Source organism: Artemia franciscana, chromosome 7 (assembly GCF_032884065.1).
Source record: "Artemia franciscana chromosome 7, ASM3288406v1, whole genome shotgun sequence".
Classification (NCBI taxonomy): domain Eukaryota; kingdom Metazoa; phylum Arthropoda; class Branchiopoda; order Anostraca; family Artemiidae; genus Artemia; species Artemia franciscana.
Window position 1 is genome coordinate 670030 of NC_088869.1, and position 26258 is coordinate 696287.

General features: G+C 34.0%; 1 protein-coding gene and 1 long non-coding RNA gene across 2 annotated transcripts in view; one reads left to right on the top strand and one right to left on the bottom strand.

The window, feature by feature from the left end:
* The window catches only part of LOC136028698 (potassium voltage-gated channel protein eag-like), a 322053-nt gene that overhangs the window by 282992 nt on the left and 12803 nt on the right, over positions 1-26258 (top strand). Inside the window, 1 exon segment of the mRNA XM_065706529.1 lies at positions 20826-21022. Within this exon segment, the coding sequence (XP_065562601.1) occupies positions 20826-21022 (197 nt within the window).
* On the bottom strand, positions 1138-3360 carry LOC136028591 (uncharacterized). The gene is made up of 2 exons (XR_010617841.1): positions 2723-3360; positions 1138-1210 (listed from the first exon to the last, which is right to left on the bottom strand). It is a non-coding gene; the product is annotated as an uncharacterized LOC136028591 (long non-coding RNA).

Here is a 26258-nt window from a genome sequence, read left to right on the forward strand (position 1 = left end):
ACAATTGTCAATGGGAAAAACAATCAGTATTAAGATCTATACCACATTTTTCTAATGATTGACCTTGAGCTTTGTTAATGGTGATTGCAAATGCTAATCGAATTGGGAATTGCAATCTTTTAAATTGAAAAGGCAGATCCGTTGGAATCTTGGGAATGCGAGGAATAGGAACAGCCTCACCCTCAAAGGCCCTGCCAAGATTGTGGCCTCTATTAGGTTTTCCATTTCTTAAAAGTATTATTGGTAGGCCTATTTTTAGTTGTAGCACGTGTGGTGGAAACCCTGAGAATAATATCTCGAGGTAAAAACTGATCACCGACCATAACGATGGCCACTTCGTCGATAGTTGGAGCATTGTACCTACGCACATGTTGGCCAGGAGGCGTTTTGTCAGCGGAAATAACAATTTTATGCGTATAAGTAGGCATCAAATCGATGGCTGTTTTGAACAGACGCACTAAATTATTATTTTCGTGGAAAAGATGTTGTAATTGGGAAACGATTGTCCTTTCAATGTTGGGAGAAATTTCGCAACGTGCATTCAATTCAGAATTTCTATCACTGATGAAGTACAATCGTAAAAATTTATGATTCTCGCCTGAGAATGGTAGTAGAGACCCTGCTCTATGATAAATTTGCCCTTTTACTTTGAAAGTAGACATAAATTGATCTGGATTTTCAATTTGGGCTCCAAATGACGTCATTTGGAAACATGAGTTGTATTTTCTGATTCATTTATATTCCTTATGTCCCGGTGTCCCGGTCGTCATTTATATCCCCCTGTTTTATATCCCGCTTATTTTTCAGTTTTTTCCTTTCTTTAGTTTTTTTTTTACTTTTTTAGTTCTTTTAGTTTTTACGTTTTTTAGTTTTTTTTTAGTTTTTTAGATGAATTTTTTTTTTAGTTTTTTACCTTTTTTTCTTTTTAGTTTTTTATTGGTTTTTACCTTTTTTTAGCTTTTTATCTTTTTTATTTTTTTTTTTATTTTTTTTTTTAATTTTATTAGTATTCTTTTTCTCTTCTATTTTTCATTTTTCCTTTTTTTTAGTTTTTTTTAGTTTTTAGTTTTTTAAGTTTTTTCCTTTTTTTAGTTTCTTTAGTTTTTTTAGTTTTTCGGCTTTTTTATTTTTTATTAGTTTTTAGTTTTTTTTTTGTAGTTTTTGCCTTTTTTTAGTTTTTTCAGTTTTTTTTTAGTTTTTAGTTTTTTACCTTTTTTAGCCTAACCAGGATTTGAACCTGGGACCTTCATTCTCCGTTCTGACACCCTCTCTCACCGAGTGACTACTCCAGCATGTTCATTTTGGTGTTTTAAATGGTATATTATTAACCAAATTAATGTGTTTTACAATATACTAAGCATCGTCATAACAAAAATGACGGCAACTAATTTCATGACGTCAGCCGAAACATGACGTGACCTGATCCACAGATCCACAGACCCAAAGACAGACAGACAACTTATTTTTATATATATAGATATATATATATATATATATACTAGCTGTTGGGGTGGCGCGAAGCGCCACCCCAACACCTAGTTGGTGGGGGCGCTTCGCGCCCCCCCCCCCAAGCCCCCCCGCGCGCTTAAGTCGTTACGCGCCATATTAGTTACGCGCCATTGTAGTTGTTTCCCTATGTCCCACCTGTGAATATAGATATATATATATATATATATATATATATATATATATATATATATATATATATAAATATATATGTTTTTAACTACGTAGAACTTGCGAATATACAACATTCTTTGCTGTCCCATTGTCTGTGCATATAAATAGATTGTCAGGTTTACCGAATCTTGAACATGCAACATATAATGGTCCATGGGAAAACAATCCGTATTCAGATCTATACCTCATGATTCTAATGATTGCCCTTGAGCTTTGTTGATGGTGATTGCTAATCGACCATTCCCTGTGTCGCCATCGTCATTTATATATCCCCCTGTGCACCCCGGCGTCCCCTTTGTAGTTATGTCCCTGTGTCCCGGTCGTCATTTATATTCCCTGTGTCCCGGTCGTCATTTGTGTCCCGGTGTTCCAGTCTGTGATTTCTCTTTGAGTGTCCCGGGCGTCATTTATATTCCTTGTGTCCCGGTGTCCCGGTCGTCATTTATATCCCCGTGTGCCCCCTGGCGTCCCCATTGTAGTTGTGTCCCTGTGTCCCGGTCGTCATTTATATTCCCTGTGTCCCGGTCGTAATTTGTATCCCGGTGTCCCGGTCTGTATATACATTCGTTTTTTAGTTTTGTTTTTCTCCTTTATTTTTTTCCTTTTTTCTTTTTTTTCTTTTTTAGTTTATTTAGATTTTTAGATTTTTTAGTTTTTTATTAGTTTTTAGTTTTTTTGTAGTTTTTACCATTTTTTTAGTTTTTTTAGTTTTTTTGTTTTACTTATGTCCTGGTCGTCATTTATACTCCCTGTGTCCCGGTCGTCATTTGTGTCTCGGTGCTTTGTTGATTGCTAATTTATATTATATTTATATTTATATTTTTTATATTTATTAATATTTTTTTAGTTTACTTTTTCTCTTATTTTTCAGTTTTTTTCCTTTTTTTTAGTCTTTAGTTTTTTTTTGTTTTTTTACCTTTTTTTAGTTTTTTTAGTTTTTTTGGTTTTTTAGCTTTTTTAGTTTTTTTATTAGTTTTTAGTTTTTTTTTAGTTTTTGCCTTTTTTTAGTTTTTTCAGTTTTTTATAGTTTTTAGTTTTTTACCTTTTTTTAGTTTTTTTTAGTTTTTTAGCTTTTTTAGTTTTTTTTCTTTTTTGTTTTTTTTGTAGTTTTTACCTTTTTTAGTTTTTTTTCTTCTTTTGTATTAGTGTGAAATAATTCAGACGTCATATGCGGACAAACACGACGTCACTCGACAGACAGACAGACAGACATAACCCACAAACAACTTATTTTTATATATATTTATTCATATTTTTTTAGTTTTCTTTTTCTCTTTTATTTTTCAGTTTTTTCTTTTTTTTTAGTTTTTTTCTTTTTTAGTTTCTAGTTTTTTTTAGTTTTTTACCTTTTTTTAGTTTTTTTTTAGTTTTTTTAGTTTTTTAGCTTTTTTAGTTTTTTTATTAGTTTTTATTTTTTTTTGTAGTTTTTGCCTTTTTTTATTTTTTTCAGTTTTTTTTAGTTATTAGATTTTTACCTTTTTTTAGTTTTTTTTTAGTTTTTTAGCTTTTTAGTTTTTTTTCTTTTTAGTTTTTTTTGTAGTTTTTACCTTTTTTAGTTTTTTTCTTCTTTTGTATTAGTGTGAAATAATTCAGACGTCATATGCGAACAAACATGACGTCACCTGATCCACAGATCCACACACAGACAACTTATTTTTATATATATAGATATATATATATATATCCGCAGGTGGGACACAGGGACACAACTACAATGGCGCGTAACTAATATGGCGCGTAACGACTTACGAACGCGGGGGTATATCTATATATATATATATATATATATATATATATATATATATATATATATATATATATATATATATATATATATATATATGTATATATATATATATATATATATATATATATATATATATATATATATATATATATATATATATATATATATATATATAAATAAGTTGTATGTTTGTTTGTTTGTTCGCATATGACGTCATTATAAGTATATAAGGCTTTGTATATGACGTCATTATGATTATATTAGGGGGCGACACAGGGAATATAAATGACGACCGGGACGCTCAAAGAGAAATTATAGACCGGGACACAAATGACGACCGGGACACAGGGACACAACTACAACGGGGACGCCGGGGGGGACAGGGGGGATATATAAATGACGATGGGGACACAGGGAATATTCGATTATCAATAACCATCAACAAAGCTCAAGGGCAATCATTAGAAAAATGCGGTATAGATCTGAGTACGATTGTTTTTCCCATGGACAATTATATGTTGCATGATCAAGAGTCGGTAAACCTGACATTCTATTTATATACACAGACAATGGGACAGCGAAGAATGCTGTATATTCGCACAAGTTTTACGTAGTTAAAAACATATATATATATATATATATATATATATATATATATATATATATATATATATATATATATATATATATATATATATATATATATGTATTCACAGGTGGGACACAGGGACACAACTGCAATGGCGCGTAACTAATATGACTTACGCGTGCGGGGGGATGGGGTGTCGCGAAGCACCCCTACCAACTTGGTGTTGGTATGGCGCAATGCGCCACACCAACAGCTAGTATTATATATAGAGTATAATATATATAGTATATATAGTATATAGTATACTATATATACTATATATATATATACTATATATATAGAGTATAAATATACTCTATAATGTATAAATATATCTATATATACTTATTTGTTTAATGACTTATTAAGATACTACCCTTGAATTTCAAGTCATCCATTAGTGCGAGGCCGGCTTTGATTTTCCCATTTTCTCCTTTGGCTTGGACTGTCTTTGGCAAAAAGGGCATACTATTTTTGAAATCGTTAATTTTTTATCAGAAACCCCTCTCTTTAATCCTTTTTAATCGAAGAGAGCCTTAAACCCTTCCCCTTCCACTTCGATCCGCATTTTGAGTCTATCAGACACTATCACCGTCATTATTCTTACTTGTCTATTCGTTGCTTATAAATTAAGGTATAGTTATGTTGAATTATTATATTAACGTTGTATCATCAAAAAACTACATCCGGGTTGCAGCGGTAGCTAGCAACGTAGCAAGATATAGTTAACGAACAAAATAATAATAGTCCTGTGGTAGATGAAAAATACCCCAAAGAATCATTTCTATAAAATCGCGGACAGACTGAAGGCCCTGCTGTGTTCCGCGCTTTGAATAGCGGTATAGTGCGAAAAAAAGTCAATTGAAACATTAAAAAAAAAGAGCTCTATGCATTAATAGTCATCAAACAGTTCGTCGTAACAAACTCCCAGAAAGGAGTGATCCGTGTTAATAGTAACCGAAACTATTAAGGCGTCTTGATAACAATGTAATAGGAAAAAAAAAAATTCAGGTTCTAATGGTAATTGCAAACATATAAAAATTGTTATACAAAAAATTGAAATTTTTTCAAAAATTGAAACAGATCCAACAAAAATTGAGGATCTGATAAATTAGGCCTGCTTTTCGAAAAAGGGGAAAAATCCACAAAAGGGAGAGTGATCATGGTGAAAAATTCTTTATCAATTTCATTATTCTATGTTGCCCCATTGTGCAAGTCACAAGCCCCTAACTGCTAAATCTAGGTCATATCTGCCTTCGCGAAATTCAGGCTTTTTTAAGACCAAGATCAGGGCTTGTTCATTTTTTTCACCCTGAGGTCACCGTATCGAACCATTGGTACAAATCATTAGGAGGAGGCTCGTTAGAAAGTAAATTGTAAGTTCCAGTGGCCTTTTTAAGTGGCGAAATGTGCATATCGTGTCATAAAACGACAAATTTAGCCCAAAGGCTGCCGAAAATCTATTGAATGAAAATCCAATACAGTCGATTTTAAATTGTTGAAAAGCTAAATGTTGAGTTTCCAATATCAGAGATAGCAATGCCACGTACCAGCGTATTTGCCCCTAAAGATACACCTAGTTTATATAAAATAATCGAAATCATTATTTATTTCAATGCTTCATTTCACTAAGTTTATTCCTTTGTGAGGATAAAACCGCATGTAATGGTCATTATGAAGGAGGGCCACTGGAAAAAAAAAGATGGTGAAAAGCTCAGATTTTCTAACCCTTGTGGATCTTCAAGTATATATATTAGGAGGTTCCGGGAGAAAGGGTAAAAATTAAGCTCTAGTTCCCCTTGACTCCTGGGAATATTTCTTGACTATACATAAAACTTTAGTGCTGTGGGATAATAGCACCCCCTCTTATTGCAGACAATGTTTTTTTGTGTTAGTAAAGGAACCATATCACATACTTTGCGGCAAGAAAAGTGGAGAGGTGAGAAACATAGTGTGCGCTATCGAACGAATGTTCCTTATCTCGGGAAGGGAGGAGGGAGCAAGTGAAACCAGGAGATTTAAAACGTAGTATTTATCATTTTCATATTTTAATAAACTGTTTAATGCATTTTTGCTTCAAGAAGGGTATTTCCCCCTGGCCCCTCTACCATTGCCTATTTGGATCATTCCTATAGAAGATGATAGGGACTTTTAAAAACGACTATAGGGACTATAGTCGTCTTAGGGACTATACAACTAGAGGGACTATAGTCGTTAGTCTATACGACTAACGACTATAGGAACTATAGGGACCTAAAAAACGATCTTCAAGGAGGAATTAGCAGCCCCTGCACATCTAAGAGAGCCTTGGTGTAACACTTTGGGGAAACAAACTGTATAAGATGAGCACCTCTTTTTAAACTGAAACCAAAACTATAGATAACGAATTTTTCCAGTAAAAATACAGTTTTGACTCGTCATTTGAGCTCAGAAATATTAGCTGAATAGCATATCCAAAACAGTACCTACAAAAATATCCCATTGTTCAGAGAAAGGGAGGGAGGAATATCATATTTAAATCTACGCAATATTTAAATTCGAGATTTCCCCTGTTTTCCTCCTTTCCTTGAAATTAATGGTATTTTTGCAAGACCAGTAGTGTAGGGGACAATATTATGGACTTTACACTCTTATTTTGGCACTAAATCTTCTTTACACTTCTAAACTTACACCCTTATTTGGGCACTATAGTTTGCCTTTACTACAGACTCTACGCTGGAGGCTTGTCCTATATAAATGTCAGATGAAACTACGGAGGGCACATCCCTTTTGCATACATCCATAAGAATCTCATTTGCATGTATCTGTGAGGTCCTAGCAACGAGCCATAGCAATCAGATCCAATTTAAGGCTGGATTTTCAATGTAATTCATATCAGTAAGAAAGTAGAATTCAGAGAGCGAACAGTTTGAATATGCTCCTTTCACCAAGTTTATATTTGACAATACATATTAGAAAAATCAGTGGTTTATTTACACTGTTAGAAATTGACAGTGGAGCTGGTACAAAAACAATGATACAAAAAACAGCAATGATTACAAAAGGATCTCGACTAAGCCTCTGCATGATATATGATATCATTGAGCAAATTCAAATTGGAGGAGCAGTTATGTTTAGTAGCAAAACATTATATAATGCCGATAAAGAGACTTCAAACTGCTTTAAATGCAATAGTAAAATATACTGAGGACAATAAGTTGAATCAATAAGTGAAAAATGGGTGATATATATTGTTGTTGTAATTATGTAATCAAAATGTTTCTAAAACGAATTTTTTTTTAGATACTTTTAGTAGGTTACCGTTCCTTTAGGAGTACTCTTAAAGTATTAAGAAGCTTAGTTAGTCTGTAGTCAGCTATGAGAGTGTTCGGATTTAAAAATGGATGAATTTGAAAAACAACAAATTATGCAGAATCTTATGATTTTGGAAAAAAGTTTGATTTTACATGATTTATCTGTGGATTTCTTAGAGTTATCTGTTCAAAGGGAAATATTTTCTCAAAGAAAACTTAAATACAATATACAATAAACTAGCCGTATAAACTTTAAGATTAATTGCCCCGGTTTATTCGACCTAAGACCTTCAGATTGACAAATTAGATAGATAAGTTCAAACCCGGCAAATTAGTTTAGTATTCATATATCTTGCGAATGTTTTTTAATGTGAATGTGATCAATGTAAAATTTGGATATTTTTTCGAGGATAAAACTAAAATAGGTAAGATATATATAATTCTTAATCACTTACATTTCAAAATCGCTTGCTCATTTGGAAATCTGTTTCAAAACTGATGCTGTTACCGTATAAGCAACCAGTATATATACAAAAGAAATATGTCACTGAACAACTTCCAGAATTTTTTTTTTCAACTTCAGTCTATCTGACATTTAACCAGAACAAGTATGTGGTATGACCTCTGGATTATAGGTATGCTTCATAGATCAAATATGGGTGTTAGTCATGTAGTATATGGAAGATGTAGTCTCAAATTAAGTGTTTAGTTCGGAGTATTGTCCCCTACACGACTAAGGCCACTTTTGGATTTGTTATTCGACAAATTTTTCAGAGCATTTTGGTGCCAAAAATATTTCTGTTGCTTAAATACCGAAAATTAGTCTTTTTTCATAGACTTGTTGGAACAAATTTCGATTATAAACTTTGCATCAGCAAGTTTCATTCGGATGCTAAATAGGCGATCCCCCCCCGTATCCCATCTCTTTTTCTTATTCCAGAGCTACTGAACCTTGCTAACACAATTCTTCCTTTTCAATGTTGCGAGCAGGCTCTTACACGGAAACTTCTTTCTGAAGTAGCCAAAATTAATAAAAACCGGAAAAAGAGCAAATTCAAGGAATAGTTAAAGGTATTAATAAAGTAGTACTAAAATCATCAGGATTTTTGTGGCAAGAGAAATACCACCTGCATTTGAGTAACATGAATTTTAAGGCACATATTCTAAATCTGCTTAGTCGTCGCTGTATTTTTAGCCACATATCCGAAAAAACTATGGCTGGATTCTTTTAGATTCATTACTGAAACAGGTACCAGATAATCAAGGTCTTGTCCAATATTTTCATCTGGGGGCCTTAAAGGGGTTATACCAAAAGTTTAGAAAGACAACGAAAAGTTGAGTTTTTTCGAATCGGGCCATTTTTTTGGGGGCGGACTGAAACCTGGTATCCTCTCCTCTTGGATAATGTCTTGCAGATAATATGTAAAAAGTATTACAAAAAGCAAGCAGCTGAACATCAGCGACGCGTCTAGCAAGAATGGGGGCCACCTGAGGAGAAATTCCTCAGGTGGAATTTCTAGTTGAGAAAATGGTATCTGACAGAAAAGACGATTATTCACATTAATAACCTGCAAGAGTATCAGACACGAGTTAATACGAAATGATATTTACCCAAAGGCTGGTCCCTATTTTAGTAATTGCGTTGACATCAGTGCTTCCGGTCAGATATGAAGAAGACAATGTTTAAATCAGATCCACAAGCATAAAGCTTTTTAATACTTATCAAAAACAAAGTACTTTAGGAGTCGCTCTTATAGAATTGAGACAGAATTCAAACTTAAGCGTAAAGAGCAAAGTGTTTTTGAGGTGTAGCCCCACTCATATACGAAACAATTTCTGTTTGTTTTAATTTTTAATGCTGCTAAGTCTAATGCTCCTTACTTTTAGTTGAAAAAATTTCTTTTTTTATTTAATTTCTTATCATTTTCTAAATAATTCCTGGGTATCTGGCTACTCCTCTACAGAAAAATCTCTCCTCTCCAAGAATCTCTGGTCAATTTAATCCTGGTGAAAATTTGTCTCGGATAACTGCCCTTAAAATCTTCATGCACAAATTGAGTTGGCAATTAGAAAGCAAGAGATAAGAAGAATTTCGTAAAGGAATTCAGGATAACTCCTCCAGTTTAAAATTCCCCTGAAAAATTTGCTCCCTGGAAACTCTCCTCTCCATGGAAAGTTATCCCCAGGAAAATCCCACCAATAGATAATTCCACCACCTTGTCCAAAAAATGTAAGCATACTTGCCAACAACAAGCACTATACGTAAACAATGGGCAAATTTTAGAACTTAATAAGACTGTGGGATGGTCATGATAGCCCTAAAGGTAAAGTTATTCGGCCTTTCATCTATTCTGAACTAAATGGTTATCTTAAAGTTTTGGTCGGACGACTTTGAGGAAAAAAGGTGTGGGAGGGGGCCAAGTTGCCCTCCAATTTTTCGGTCACTTTAAAGGGGCAATAGAACTTTAATTTTCATTCAAATGAGCCCTCTCACACTTTTCTAGGAAGACTGGGTCGATAAGATCACACCTTAAAAAAAAAAAAAAACATAAAAAAATAAACACGCACCCGTGATCGTTCTTCCGCCAAAAAATACAAAATTCCGCATTTTTTTTAGATAGGCGCTTGAAACCTCTACAGTAGTGTTCTCTGATAAGCTTAATCTAAGGGCTTGATTTTCATTAAGATTCTATTGCTTTTAGGGAGTGTTTCCACTTTTTTCAAAAATCAGGCAAATTTTCCCAGGGTTCTAGCCTTTAGTGGGTAATATAAAACTAAATGATATTTACACATTTGAAATCAACAGAAAACTCCAATTGTTTTGACATATCTATTGGTATCAACATTTTGTTTCTTAGAGTTTCAGTTACTATTGAGCCGGGCAACTCCTTATTTCCATTTCATTACCACGAACTTTACGATAAGCTATCCTTTCTTAGTCTTAGCGATTTTTTTCTTAGTTTGTGAAATGAACTTTGATGAATGTCCAAAATTTTGATTCAAGCTGGCTTTAATTATTTGTAGTAATAAAATTTGAGATTGTTGGAAATTCCAAGTATTGCTGCAAGAACTTACTCAAGCAGAAGCAGACAATTTATTTGCTCTTGCTTCATTTTTTGGCAAACATATGGAAAGATGACCTTGCTGGCGAAAGCAATGAAGCGCAAGTAGCTCTCGAAGACGCATGTTGTCTGTCGTGTCAATTAAATTTTCGGTGTATTTATCATAGCTCTATGAATATAGAGCCAATCCCAGGGTCCTTATCGACTGTTAATTATACATAAAACCACCGGTGAACTGTTTTGATCCGTCTAAGAATAAATAAAGATATTGATTATATTAAGATGTGTTAATGCAGGCTTCAATCAAATCTGTGCTAAGCATTCTTTTCTAGAGCGAAAAGTATTTGCTGCTGCTTCAGCTGTTGGCTAAGACCTTGGAATATGGTCTAGACTGCAGAAAAAAGCGCAAGGAGCTCTCAAAGCTATATGTTTTTTGTAGTGTTGCGTAAGACCATCGGGTTATTTATGATAGTTATATTACTCTAGTGTCAAACCCGGACTCCTCATCGACTGTTAATAAGACATAAAACCGCCGTCGAACTGTATCCATCCGTCTATGAATAAGCAAATATATCGACTATACATACCCTAAACATTTTCCTCTTGGGGCACAATGTATTTGCTGTTGCTTGAACTGTTAGCTACCACCTGGAAAGATGGCGTTACTGGTGGCAGTAAAAAGCCCAATGTGCTTTCAAAGACACGTTCTGTTTGCTGTGTCGCATAAAACTTCCGGTGTATTTATCATAATTCTATGACTATAGCACCAATCCCAGGCTCTTTATTGACTGTTAATAATACATAAAACTGTCAATATATTGTATTGATCCGTCTATGAGTAAAAAAGTATATCAACTATATTAAGATGTGTTAGTTTTAGTCTTCAATTAAATCTATGTTAAACCTTTCTTTCTGGAGCACAAAGTATTAGCTGCTGCTTCAACTGTTAGCGTACACCTGATGGCCTAGGCTAAAAGATAGCTTAGGCTGTAGCTAAAAGGTGCAAGGAACTCTCAAAGCCACATGTTGTCTGTAGTTTTGTATAAGACCGTCGGTGTATGTATGATAGTTCAATAACTCTTGCGTCAACCATAGGCTCCTTATTGATTGTTAATAAGACTTAATACCGCCGTTGAACTGTATTGATCCGTCTATGAATAAATAAGGGCATCAATTACACCTACCCTAAACATTTTTCCCTGGAGCACAATTTATTTGCTGCTGCTTCTACTGTTGACTACCAGCCAGAAAGACAGCCTAGCTGGCAGTAGTGAAATAAACGCAAGAAGCTTTCAAAAACACGTGCTGTTTGTTGTGCTGCATAAACTTTTCAGTGTATTTATCATATCTCTATGACTGCAGCACCAATTCCAGGCTCCTTATTGAATGTCAATAATACATAAAACTGCCAATGATTTGTATTTATCTGTCTATGAGAAAGTAAATATATCAACTATATTAAGATATGTTAATGTTAACCCTCAATTAAATTTATGCTAAACCTTTTTTTCTGGAGCACAAAGTATTAGCTGCTGCTTCAACTGTTAGCTAGCACCTGGGAAAATGGCCTAGGCTGCAGCTAAAAAGCGCAAGGTTCTCTCAAAGCCACATGTTGTCTGTAATCTTGCATAAAACCTTCGGTGTATTTATGATAGTTCTAAAACCCTAGCGTTAATCACAGGTTCCTTATCGATTCTTAATAAGACATAAAACCGCGTTGAACTTATTGATCCGTCTATGAATAAATAAAGGCATCAGCTACACCTACCCTAAATATTTTTCCCTGGATCACAATTTATTTGCTGCTGCTTTAACTGTCGGCTACAACCTGGAAAGATGGTCATGCTAGTGGCAGTGAAAAAAGCGCAAGAAGTTTATGAAAACACGTGCATTTTGTTGTGTTGCATAAAATCGGCGGTGTATTTATCATAGCTCTATAACTATAGCACCAATCCCAGGCTCTTTTCGATTGTTAATAAGACGTAAATTCGCTGTTGAACTATATTGATCCGTCTATGAATAAATAAAGGCATCAACTACACCTACCCTAAACATTTTTCCCTGGAGCACAATGTATTTGCGGCTGCTTCAACTGTTGGCTACCACCTGGAAAGATGGCCTTGCTGGTAGCACTGAAAAAAGCGCAAGAAGTTTTTAAAAACACTTGCTGTTTGTTGTGTTGCATAAAATCTTCGGTGTATTTATCATAGCTCTATGACTCTAGCACCAATCCCAGGCTCCTTATTGACTGTTAATAATACATAAAACCACCGATGTATTGCATCGATCCGTCTACAAATAAAGTTGATAAAGACATCAACTATATTAAGATACATTAATATAGCCTTCAATCAAACCAACCCTAAACATTTTCCTCTGGAGCACAACCTATTTACTGCTGCTTCAACTGTTGGCTACCATCTAGAAAGATGGCAGTAAAAAAGTGCAAGGAGCTTTCATAGACACGTGCTGTTTGCTGTGTTGCATAAAATGTTCGCTGTATTTATCTTAGCTCTATGACTCTTACACCAATCCCAGGCTCCTTATTGACTGTTAATAAGACATAAAACCACCGTGAACTATATTGATCCGTCTATGAATAAATAAAGATATCAACTATATTACGATGCATTAATGTACACTTCATTCAAACCTGCCCTAAACATTTTCCCAGGAGGAATATCATTTTGACCTTTATTTGAAAAGGTTCTGTGAGAAAATTCTTAACTAACGATGCTCGTACTGTATCCATCTCTTTTGTTCCTTTAGTGATTTGCTTCCTCCAGGGAAGCAATTTTCATATTTTGCGATGTTGACCTTGTCAGGTGTGATGGTTAAGGATGGACTTCGGGATATTGTAATTTCTCTCTTTGGTCCTTAGGGGGGAAACAATGGGAATATCAAGGCATATATTGCCTTCGTTAGATACTAAACAGCTTTAGAGGAAAGTGTACAGAATGTGGGGAAAAGTTTTCGATTCTAATGAAGTTAAAATCGATAGCTATTGATTCTTTATTTGGTAACAAAACGTATATTCAAGCTGAAAGAAGCTAAATGATATTTTTACTGAGATTTTTTTTGCCATCTTTAGGTTAAAATAAGTACCTCAATCATGTTTTAACTTAAATTGTAAATTTAAGTGATGGTTTATATCTTTAGCTAATAATCTTCTTCTGTTTTATGTTATGATTTTTTATAAAGTCATGTTTTTAGTTGTTCTGGCATACCTTTCGTTTTTGTTTTTCCGAAGCAGAAATGGTACCCTAAACATCGGTAAGAAATATCTCCCTGATTTCTTTTGCTATTCCTGGCCTCATGTGCCTGAACATACGGGCTCGGTATTGTTTTATTTTTCCTAAGCTGAAGTGGTACCCTTAACATCGGTACGAAATGTTTGACTGATTTCTTTCACTACTCCTGGTCTCATATGTCAGTTCTTTAGTTTAAAATCCCTGTTTTGTCTTGAATTTTCCTGGGAAATCAGTTTTTTTGTTTTGTCCTGCTATGCAAATAAGGTTTTTGAAAACACACTAAATTGAAAATTGAAGCATTGGAAAGTGTTTCCAAGTTCATCTCTCCGCTTTTCCTGCTTCCAGAACAGTCACTTACTCTGAACATAAATATATACCTGTACCGTGCATATGCAGACTGCAATATCTACAAATAGAAAAAGGTCCGGTGATACGAATTTTGCCTTCCCGTACCCTCTAATAGACCAAGCGCCAATTCCTATGAGATTCATTTATGAATAAGAGATTATTTACAAATGTATTGGAATTTCCTATCCAATTACTTTTGGGTGATTCTCGAGGATGCTTATTCCAAAGCCAAGCTTATCTCTCTAAATATTGCCTGGGAGCAAGTTTGCTGTTTTCTTTGGTGCAATTTCCCCAGGAGTAAGTAGTTTTCCTACCACTTAAACGGATAAAACTGAGGATTAAACAAAAATATTTCTAAATACACTGTATTTAGTTGCTTTTGAGTGATTCTCAAGGGTTATTATCCCACAGCTATTGATAAAACTTTCTACAAGCAATTTTTGGGGGGATAAGTATTATATTGTAAAGTCTTACGTGGGTATAACTTTTCCTATGGTGCAAGTTTCCCAGGGGAAAGCATTTTTCATAGCAGTTAGATGGGTAAAGTGGAACCTTAAACATAAACTGTTTCCAAGTGCATTGCAATTTCTTATTAAATAAAAATACATGATTTTTCAACTGAAAGTAAAAAGCAACAAAAATTATTACGTATATGAGGAGGGTCACCCCTTCGTCAATACCTCGTTCTTTACGCTAAAGTTCGAATTTTTTCCAAATTCTTCAACCCTTAACAGGCAGGGTGGGGTCTGTCAGACCCCAACGCCAAAGTTTCTCCAAAACGGATTCTTGGCTATGCTAGGAGGCTGATATCTCTTTTATTTTTTTGGACAAATTGGGTTATAAACCTCAGGTAGAGAACATCTTGAAAATACTTGAAGGTGCTCAGATACAGGGCTCTGGGGTCTGACAGACCCAACCCTGATATAAGTTAATTTTTTCTTAATATAAGTTTTTTCGAGCCTTTTAGAGAGCAATTATTTTCATTTCAACTTGTTTAAGTGTCTTACATACGAGAGGGAAAGATTTTGTTTTTACTGAAACCTTTTTACTTTATTTCTTTGGATAAATCCATCTTTATTTGGTTATCAGAGCTGGAAAATACCATTTATAGCTAGAATATGTTCTTCTATGAAACAATTGACAGACCGGAGCAAGGCTACTAACAAACCGAAGAACTTACAAAGGAGGCACGAGAACCTGTTATCTTATTATACACTTTTCAGGTCTCAAAGGACACGCGAGAGAACAAAGACCTAAAACCCCCTTGAAAGGCATTTGACCTTTTCCTCACAGCCGAGATCCTTGAGAGGATTGTCCTTCACACCAATGCCAAGATTGACGAGTACCGCCTACATTATGACTTTAAAATTGTAGATAAGCAAACGTACTTGAAACCAGTCGACGTCATAGAGACGTGAATCTTTTTAAGACTTCTGTATCTCTCTGGAGGATTCGAGTCGGGCAGTGAAGATTGCAAAGGTCTCTTTGCAGCTGATGGAACTGGGCTGGACATTTTCCACGCTTCATTGAGCCTGAAGCAATTCCATTATCTGGAAGTCTTCTGTCTAATGATAGACACACACGTCACCGAAGAGGTATATATTCTGCTCCAATCGAAGAGATATTTAACCTCTTGACCAGAAACTGCATAGTAAATTACTAACCAGGCGACTAATTGACAATTGATAAAATGCTAGTTCTATTTAGAGGACAGTTCTAATTCAAGAAGTACATTTATTCTAAGCCGAACAAATATGGAATCAAGATTTAATGTCTAGTGGTCTTGAAGACATTTTATCTATTTAATGTCTTTGTGTACACTGGAAAGGAAATACCTCTGGTTGAAATCCACAATGCTTTAATTCAAACGCAAATATGAACCTTGTAAATTATTCAAAAGATTCGAATCCCAAAATATCTGCCGGACAGTGGTTCACGTTTATAGAGCTTATTGAAATGCCCAGACACTTTAGAATGACCATCGTAGACACAATGAAAACCAACTCGTCCATCTTCAGAGTTCGAGACCATCTAAACCGGGTGTCGGATATTCCGAAGAAATAAATACAGTTATTCTTGCTTTGTCAATCCACTTGTTCAGCAGAAATTGGACATGAGAGTGGTAAACCTGAGATCACCACGATATACAACAAAACAAAACTGACGTGGACTCTTTAACCAAAAATTGGGCCACTTACATGACTAGCCGCCACACGAAAATATAGTCCAAGGAGCTGTGGCATATGATCATGAACATAAATAGGTTCAAGGCCAATGTCATTCTGATCTGGTCAATACCCAAAGAAAAAGACTTTGCCCAAAGAAAAATGCTGATAGAGTTAGGACGATCCCTCATCGAATTGCAACGTAGAATCAGAGCAACCCTCCAAAGGATACCACGAGCAATGCAGAATTTGATGGACAACTACACATGAATTTCATTGGAGAATGTTCCCCAGGCTTTTTCGTCAGAACCCAATGACTGAAAAGATCGTTGCATCATTTGCTCCCTAAGCGAAGACAAAAAACCCAGGTATACCTACACTTTGTGCCAAAAAGTGTATTTATGGAACATACAAAGTTCATGTGCCCCAAATGCGAAAAGTGGAAAGTGTGTTGTGTTTTTGTGTTTTCAACTAGTATATCTGAATGTGTTGTAAGCGAAGTGGCGATAAAGTTACAACAGTATTTATCTTGAATTTTTAAAACGTGAAGTCCCGCAGACCCCCACCCTGCAGTTAGTGTAACTTTTTTCACCCTACCAATTAAGGGTTAAGAATGACTCATGAGTCACAAAGGCTGTTTAATTAAAATAGAAAGCCCATTTACAAGTACTAAAAAGAAACTTTAGCGTAAAAAGAAAGGTATTGACGAGGGAGCGACCCTCCTCATATAAGTAATAATTTCTGTTCATCATATTTTTAATGTTGCTCCTTACTTTCAGCAGAAAAAAAAACTTGATTTTTTTATTCAATTTTAGATCGTTTTTAAATTATGCTGGCATATCTGGCTCCCCCTCCATAGGAAATTCCCTTCTTCCATGGGAAGATCTTCCCACATACCCTCCCCCTCCCAAACCCCCCGAAAACAAATAACGGCAAATAACAAGTACCACATGTAAACAATGGGCAAAGTTCATAACTTCCATACCTTCCCCTGGGGACTGAGGGGTTAAGTTATTTTCAAAGACTAGATTCTTTGACTATGCCAAAAAAATGGCTATCACAAATTTTTGATTGGGTTACTTTGGGGGACAACTGAAGGTGGGAGGGGGGCTATCTAACCTCCAATATATTTCCTCACTTAAAAGGGGCACTAAAACCTTTGATTTCCGATCAAATGAGCCCTCTCCTGAACTTCTAAGATCACTGGCTCAATACGATCACCCCTGGAGAAAAAAACATAATAATAAACACGCATCCGTGATCTTTCTTCTGGCAAAAAATGCAAAATTCCACATTTTTGTACATATGAGCTTGAAACCTTTATAGTAGGGTTCTCTGGAATGCTGTATCTGATGGGGTGATTTTCATTACGATTGTTTAATGTTTTTGGGGTGTTTCCCCCCTTTTCCAAAAAATTAAAAATTTTCTTAGGCTCGTAACTTCTTATGGGAACCATTAAAATTGATGAATTTTACATATTTGGAATAATCATTAGAATTCGATTCTTTTGATGTATCTATTGTTATCAAGACGCTGTTTCTTCGGTTTTCGGTCACTATTGAGCTGCATCACTCCTTACTTAAAGTTCGTACCACGAACTATTTAATTCAGCTGATTTTGGATGATCATCCAGGAAAATTATCCTATTAGAATGCTTATCTCTCGATAAATGTCCTAGGAACATTTTTTTCTGGGGACAAGTTACCTAGCCGCAATTTTTTCTCTAGCACTTATATGGGTAAAACAGAAACTTAAACGAAAAATAAAAAGATAGAGAAACTAAAAAGGTCATTAATAAAACGAATCAAAAACACAAGATTTGTAATATTTTTGGTCATAATATTTTTGGGGGGTGGCGTCAAACTATCTTTGGAGTCTAATACAAAGCTCATCAGTGAATCCAGCTTAGACTTAGGCATACATACGAAAGCTGATGTATGCTTAATTGCCCACTTATTTTCTGCAATACCTCCATTTTACCCTCTGCCTTTGAATCGAAATTAATAGGTGTCACCTCACTCTTCTTTTTTGGCACTTTTGAAAAGGTTACTTATTGTTCTATTTAAACAACCCTTGTGTTTCAGGAGTCGGTTTTAAAAAACTGGGACCGAATTTAAACTTTAGTGTAAAGAGTGAGGCGTTGAGGAGGGGGCATCCTCTTTCAACGCCTATACCTAATAATTTTTGATCGTTTTAAGTTTTAATGTTACTCCTTTCCTTTCAGTTGAAATTTTTTTTTATTTAATTTGTGATCGTTCTTAAACAACGCAGGAAATCTGGCCCCAACTCTACAGAAAAATCCCCTTCTCCATAATAATATCCTCTGGACAATTCAATCCTGGTGAAAATTTATCCCAGATAATTACCCTTAACACTTCCACGCGTAAAATTCAGTCGGTAAGGAGAGAGCAAGACGTATAAAGAAATTTCGTATACGAATTCTGACAAATTCCCCGGCATACAATTTTCCCTGAAAAGTTCACCCCCTAGAAACTTCCCTCTCCGTGGGAAATTCTCCCCGTCCAAAGTCTCTCCAGCGAAAAATCCCTCCCCACCCGAAAAATGTATGGATCCCAATAACTTCCCAATAGCAAATGAACAAACCTTACAAACCATGAACAAATATACACGAAATATACACGAACAAAATATACATGAACAAATATAATTTTTTTATACCTTGAAAAATTTTCCCCATGGGATGGGGGGGGGGTATTGCTATCTCCAAAGACATTATTAATAGGCATTTCAACTATGCTAAACAAAATAGCAATCTCAGAATTTTGATAGGAAGATTTTGGGGGAAATGGTGTGGAAGGGGGCCCAATTACTCTCCAATTTTTGGTCACTTAAAAAGAGCACTATAACTTTTAATTTCCGTAAGAATGAGCCCTCTCCCTATGCTCCCTATGGTTCAATGGGTCAATATGATGACCCCTCGGAAAAAAAAACAAATAAACACGCATCCGTGATCTTTCTTCTGGCAGAAATACAAAATTCCATATTTTTGCAGACAGGAGCTTGAATATTCTAAATAGAATTCCCTAATACGATGAATCTAATGGTGTAATTTTTATTAAGATTATATGGCTTTTAGAGGCTGTTTATCCCTTTTTCAAAAATCAGGTAAATTTTTTCAGGCTCATAACCTTTGATGGGTAGGACTAAACTTAATGAAACTTATATAAGGCAGATATTCAATTCCTTTGATATATATATATATATATATATATATATATATATATATATATATATATATATATATATATATATATATATATATATATATATATTGGTATAAAAATTATGTTTATTTAGAGATTTGGTTACTATTGAGCCGGATCGCTCCTTACTTACAGTTAGTTGCCACGAACTGTTTAATTTTGGTGATTTGCTTTTCGGTGATCACCCAGGACAATTATCTTACTACAAGGCGTATTTCTCGATAAAACTCGATTAATTCCTTCAGTAATTTTCTAGGCAAAGAAAACATTTTGGGAATAATTTTGGAAAAACAAACTTTTTTATATCATTCCGTCTCCTTATACTCATCTACTTGCATATTTTTTTACTAGACAGAGAAGACATGTTGAAATATGCTTTTTGTAACGCCTAAATTTATTCAATTTGATCATTCTTTCGAAATTCTTTCATTTATTTCTTCATTTTCCAAGCAAAGGATGAATATTTGGTAAAAGTATTTGGAAATGCACAATTGTTGCACTTCATTCATTCTATTTTAATCCATTCCTTAGTCTGTTTTCAACCAATCAGAAATTTTGGAAATGCTTTTTCAAAAATAGTAATTCACTTAATTCAATTAATTTTTCTACATTCATTTATTTATTTTTTCATTTCCTAGGCAAATGAAACATATTTAGGGAGGCTGTTTGAAAAGTCACAATTTTCATCTTCCTTCACTTATTTCATCTACTAAAGAGATATTTCGTAGATGCTTTTTCGGAAAATATAATTTATTAATTCAATCATTATATTTGCAATCTATCCTCTGTTTCTTTATTTTCCAACCAAGGGGGATTTAATTGGAGTAGAAGTTGAGAAAGGCACAATTGTTTCATTTCATTCATTCTGGTCTTATTCGTTCCTTATGTTCCAACACCAAGGAGACATTTTTTAGATATTTTTTTGAAGAAACATAATTCATTCAATCAGATATTTATTTCTATACTCATTCATTTTTTTTTTTTTTCTTTTTCTAGACAATGGCAACATTTGCTGCCAGGAAAAGCACAATTGTTCCATTTCATTCATTTTGCTTTAACTGATCTCTTCATTTATTTCCTAGATCAGACAGGCATTTTTTTAATTAAGTTGCGTCAATTCCCCTTAAGTTGTCATGTATTTTTAATATATATGGGGGCCAAACTTGTCGTTTTTCCAAGAATAAAATGAAATAGAAATATGTTTTGTTTTTTTTTAATAAGAAATATCCCAAAAAAAGTATTTTTCCATGAAAATATCCCGAAAGGAGTATTTTTCAAATAGATGAGTGACCAAAAAATCAAAGGAGCACAGCTATCCCTGCCTTTCCCTCCAATTGATGCCACTGTTTTAGTTACTTTTTTGAATACACAATTTATTCAATTCAATGAAATTTCTACACTGATTCATTATTTTCTTTACTTTTTAGGCAAAGGTGATGTATTCGGAGACACTTTTTGGAAAGACACAACTATCGGACAATCAGTAGCCAATGTTAGGGCTCTTACATACTGTGATTTACATTCAATCAAGCGGGATAAATTATTAGAAGTGTTAGATTTTTACCATGCGTTTGCCAACTCATTCGCGAGAAATTTGGTCCTAACATATAATTTAAGGCATAGAGTAAGTTTCTATTTATTTATTTTATTTCGTTTATTTATTTACTTCAAATCGATTTTAAATCAAAAAAGTGGATAAAAAGTAGGAGTATATAATAATATTGAATTATCCACTGCTGCTGCGACTTCAGCTCTTCTCTGCATAAAAATTCAATTTGTAATTAAGGACCAATCACCTTAGTCTCTACACCGGTAATCGAATGGTAGTCAGAATTTCTAAGATACATCTAGAGTATAAACACCTATACTTTCTAAGATACGATCTAGTATCAAAAGAGCAAAAAAAATTTCGTTCGTAGTTGTTCCCAGTATCCTATTTGGGCCAATGACCCTAACAGTTGGTAAGTGTTAGATTTTTACCATGCATTTGCTAACTCATTCGCGAGAAATTTGGTCCTAACATATAATTTAAGGCATAGAGTAAGTTTCTATTTATTTTTTTATATCATTTCGTTTATTTATTTATTTCAAATCGACTTTAAATCAAACAGTGGATAAAAAGTAGGAGTATCTAAAAATATTGAATTATCCCAAATAATATTGAATTATCCACTGCTGCTGCGACTTCAGCTCTTCTCTGCATAAAAATCTAATTTTTATTTAAGGATAAATCGCCCCTAGTCTCTACACCGGAAATCGAATGGTACAGTGAGAATTTCTAAGATACATCTAGAGTATAAACATCTATACTTTCTAAGATACGATCTAGCATCAAAAGAGCAAAAAAAATATTTCATTCGTCTTTGTTCCCAGTGTCCTATTTGGGCCAATGACCCTAACAATTGGTATATTAGAATTACAAAATCTGTAATAATGACAAAGTCCAGTGGAAAATGGGGTGGCAAAAATCCGAAGAAAACGGATTTCGAGTATCAATTGACTAAATTATGTATCTTCATTCATTTCTCCGGTTCCAAAAATGACAAGAACTATCATTTTGGAATTTTCTAAAATAACTGAAAAATAAAGGTTGGCTTTAGCACAGTCGATATGCGATAGCATATAGTCATCTCCGAGATTTAAGTTGTTCAATGCACATACGATTTCTTATTATTATTAAATTAAAAAAACAAGTTTTTTTTTACCTGAAAGTAGGGAGCGACATTAAAACTTAAAACGAGCAGAAATTGCTCCGAACATGAAAGGGGCTTTTCCTCCTCAACGCCCCACTCTTTACGCTAAAGTTTGACTCTTTCTCTTAACTACTTTTTAAAACAGTAAAAAACTTTAGCGTAAAGAGCGGGGCGTTGAGGAGGAAAAGCCCCTTTCATATACGGAGTAATTTCTGTTCGTTTTAAGTTTTAATGTCGCTCATTACTTTCAGGTAAAAATGCTGTTTTTTTTTTTTTTATTTAATTTCTGAACGTTTTTGAATTTATGCACGTTTTGATTTCGGCTCTCCGAACATAAATAAATAAAATGAAATTTTCATATTAATTTTGTTTAGCTAAATAGTATTCTCACAGTTTTAATCGGAAGATTTTGAGAAAAAAGGAGCGGGGGAGGAGGCCTAGTTGCCCTCAAATTTGTTGATTACTTAAAAGGTAACTAAAACTTTTAAAAATTTTACGAACGTTTTCATTAGTAAGAAATATACGTAACTTACCAATTAACCCCTTCTTCAATACCTCGCTCTTTACATTAAAGCTTAAATTTTGTCCCAATTCCTTAAGAATGACCCCTGAATCACAAAGGCCGTAGAATAAATAGTTGAAATTACTAAAAATACTTTTTGCCTAAGGAGCTTGGTATTTCGTGGAGGTGAACCCCTTATATGCGGCCTATCATAATTTTATTATATTATATATTTATATTATATATATTATATTATATTATATATATTATATTATATATTATATTAATATATATATATATATTATATAATATATTATATATATTATATAAATATATTTATATTATATTGGCCTATCATAATGTATTTCCTAGGTTTTACAGGATAGGGAGGTGTTGTGGGTCCCTATAAAATAAAAAGTTCACAAAAAAAAATTATAAAGTTCACAATTCTAGCAAACCATTTCAATTCCCAAATATTTTGATTTGTATAAGCTTCATGAAATTTAAAAATCCGAACGTTTTTCTGCCAGTCAAATATCTGCCTTCCATGTACCCCTCTTTTAAGCTTCCCCCCCCAAAAAAAAAAAAACAAAAAAAATCCCTGAAAACGTCTTTTTCACTTCCCAATAACCATTACTTTATGTAAACACTGGTCAAAGGTAGTAACTTGCAGCCCCTCCCATGGGGACTGTGGAGGAGTAAGTCGTCCCCAAAGACATAGTTATTAGGTTTTTTACTACAGTCAATAAAATGACTATCTCAAAATTTCGATCCGGTAACTTTGAGGAAAAATGAGCGTGGGAGGGGGCCTAGGGGCCCTCCAATTTTTTGGTCACTTAAAAAGGGAACTAGAACTTTTAATTTCCGTTATAATGAGCACTCTCGCGACATTCTAGAACCACTGAGTCAATAAGATCACCCCTGGGGAAAAAATCAAATCAACAAATAAACACGCATCCGTGATGTTTCTTCTGGCAAAAAACGCAAAATACCGCATTTTGTAGACAGGAGCTTGAAACTTGATATGCTGAATCTGATGGTATGATTTTCTTAAAGATTGTAAAACTTTTAGGGGGTGTTTCCCCCAATTTTCTAAAATAAGGCAAATTTTTTTAATGCTGATTTTAAATATATAAATTTCATCAAGTTTAGTCTTACCCATCAAAAGTTACGAGCCGGAGAATGCAAGTCTTTTGATGTAAATATTGGTATCAAAATTCCATTTTTTAGAGTTTCGGTTACTATTGAGCCGGGTCGCTCCTTACTACAGTTCGTTACCATGAACTGTTTGATTTGTTATGGCCTTACTTTGGCCTATCATAATGTATTTCCTAGGTTTTACAGGATAGGGAGGTGTTGTGGGTCCCTATAAAATAAAAAGTTCACAAAAAAAAATTATAAAGTTCACAATTCTAGCAAACCATTTCAATTCCCAAATATTTTGATTTGTATAAGCTTCATGAAATTTAAAAATCCGAACGTTTTTCTGCCAGTCAAATATCTGCCGTAACATCTGTCAACCTCTTCAATCCATCACACTTTCTAGCTCCTAAGAGAGTAACGAAAACCTAAAAAAGTTATGAACTTTTTGAAATTATGAAATTGATTTTTTTTTTCTTTTTTTTTTTTTTTTTTTTTTTTTTTTTTTTTTTTTTTTTTTTTTTTTTTTTTTTTTTTTAAAGAAACAAAATCAGATTATTATAGGCAATGTAATAGCGATGCCTAAGTAAAGAACGATGTTGGGACAATGTATTTTTTGTATTATTTTTTTTAGGGGGGGGGGGTTGTTTAAACCAGGACTCTTTGTATAGAAGGAGTTGTAGTAGAAACTTCAAAAAGGGCTCATTCGATAGGAAATTGAAAGGGCTAGTGCCCTTTTTAATAGTCAAAATTGATTGGATGGCAACCAGCCCCCACGCCCGTTATTTCCCCCAACACCTCCAATTAAAATTTTTAGATAGCTGTTTTGTTCAGCGTAGTTGAAATTATATTTTTAAGGATAACCCCCCCCCCCTTACAGTCCTCGGAACATGGGTTGAAAGTTTTGCCCAGGTGGCATATAAGATTTTTTTTGGGGGGGGGTGTTTAAACCAGGACTCTTTGTATAGAAGGAGTTGTAGTAGAAACTTCAAAAAGGGCTTCAAAAAAGAAACTTCAAAAATCCGAACTTTTTTCTGCCAGTCAAATATCTGCCGTAACATCTGTCAACCTCTTCAATCCATCACACTTTCTAGCTCCTAAGAGAGTAACGAAAACCTAAAAAAGTTATGAACTTTTTGAAATTATGAAGTTGATTTTTTTTTTTTTTTTTTTTTTTTTTTTTTTTTTAAAGAAACAAAATCAGATTATTATAGGCAATGTAATAGCGATGCCTAAGTAAAGAACGATATTGGGACAATGTATTTTTTGTATTATTTTTTTTTGGGGGGGGGTTGTTTAAACCAGGACTCTTTGTATAGAAGGAGTTGTAGTAGAAACTTCAAAAAGGGCTCATTCGATAGGAAATTGAAAGGGCTAGTGCCCTTTTTAATAGTCAAAAGTGATTGGATGGCAACCAGCCCCCACGCCCGTTATTTCCCCCAACACCTCCAATTAAAATTTTTAGATAGCTGTTTTGTTCAGCGTAGTTGAAATTATATTTTTAAGGATAACCCCCCCCCCCTACAGTCCTCGGAACATGGGTTGAAAGTTTTGCCCAGGTGGCATATAAGATTTTTTTATAGAAAGGGTGGTCGTATAAACTTTGGAGGGGACTAATTGGATTGGTGATCAGAAGTACTAGTCCCTTTTTAAGAGTTGAGGTGATCAGAGAGCATTTGCCCCCCCTCCAGCACACATTTTAGTTTAGCGTAAAACTACCACAAATCAGCATCAACAAATAAATGAAACTCAAAATGAATAAAAATTACAGTAAATAACCGAGTCAGACTCAGGACGAGCAGAAATTAAAATGATTCGGGCTTACAACCCCTATTGTTTTCAAGGCCAAAAAAAAGTTAAAATGTTTTAATTTCTATAGCTTAAATAAATCAAAAACTATTAATATTTCAAAGAATAAACATGAGCATATGTATATTAAACTGACTATACACATTCAACACTATTTTTTTCAGTAAAGTGCAAATTATGTTCTAGCCTTGAGAAGGCTTAAGGATTGTGAGCCCTAATCATTTTAATTTCTGCTCGTTTGGAGTTTCAATCGGTTATTTATTGTAATTTATGTTCGTTTTTGGTTTCATTTATTCATTGATGCCAATTTGTGGTAGTTTTACGCTTGGTAGATTATTTGATTCTATATTTGCTCATTTTTGGTTTAATGGAGCTCTTTTTTTTCTTCAAAACTTATTTTGCGGAAAAGGTTTCTTTTATTTAGTTTAAAGAAAAAAAAATTCGGGATATTATGAAAACTTTTTGAAATGAAAATTTTGAAATTATAAAAACTTTTAAAATGTTTTGATTTTATAAAAATTTGATGAGATCGGAAAATTCATACGCTTTTGACTAGCCAATACCTGTTGTAACATGTGTCACAACCTCTTCTATCCATCACTCTTTCTAGCTCCTTAAAAAAAAGTATTATGAAAACTTTTAAAAAGGTAAGAACTTTTGGAAGAATTTTCAAATTATGATTTTTTTATGAAACAAATCAGATAATTTAGGGGGAA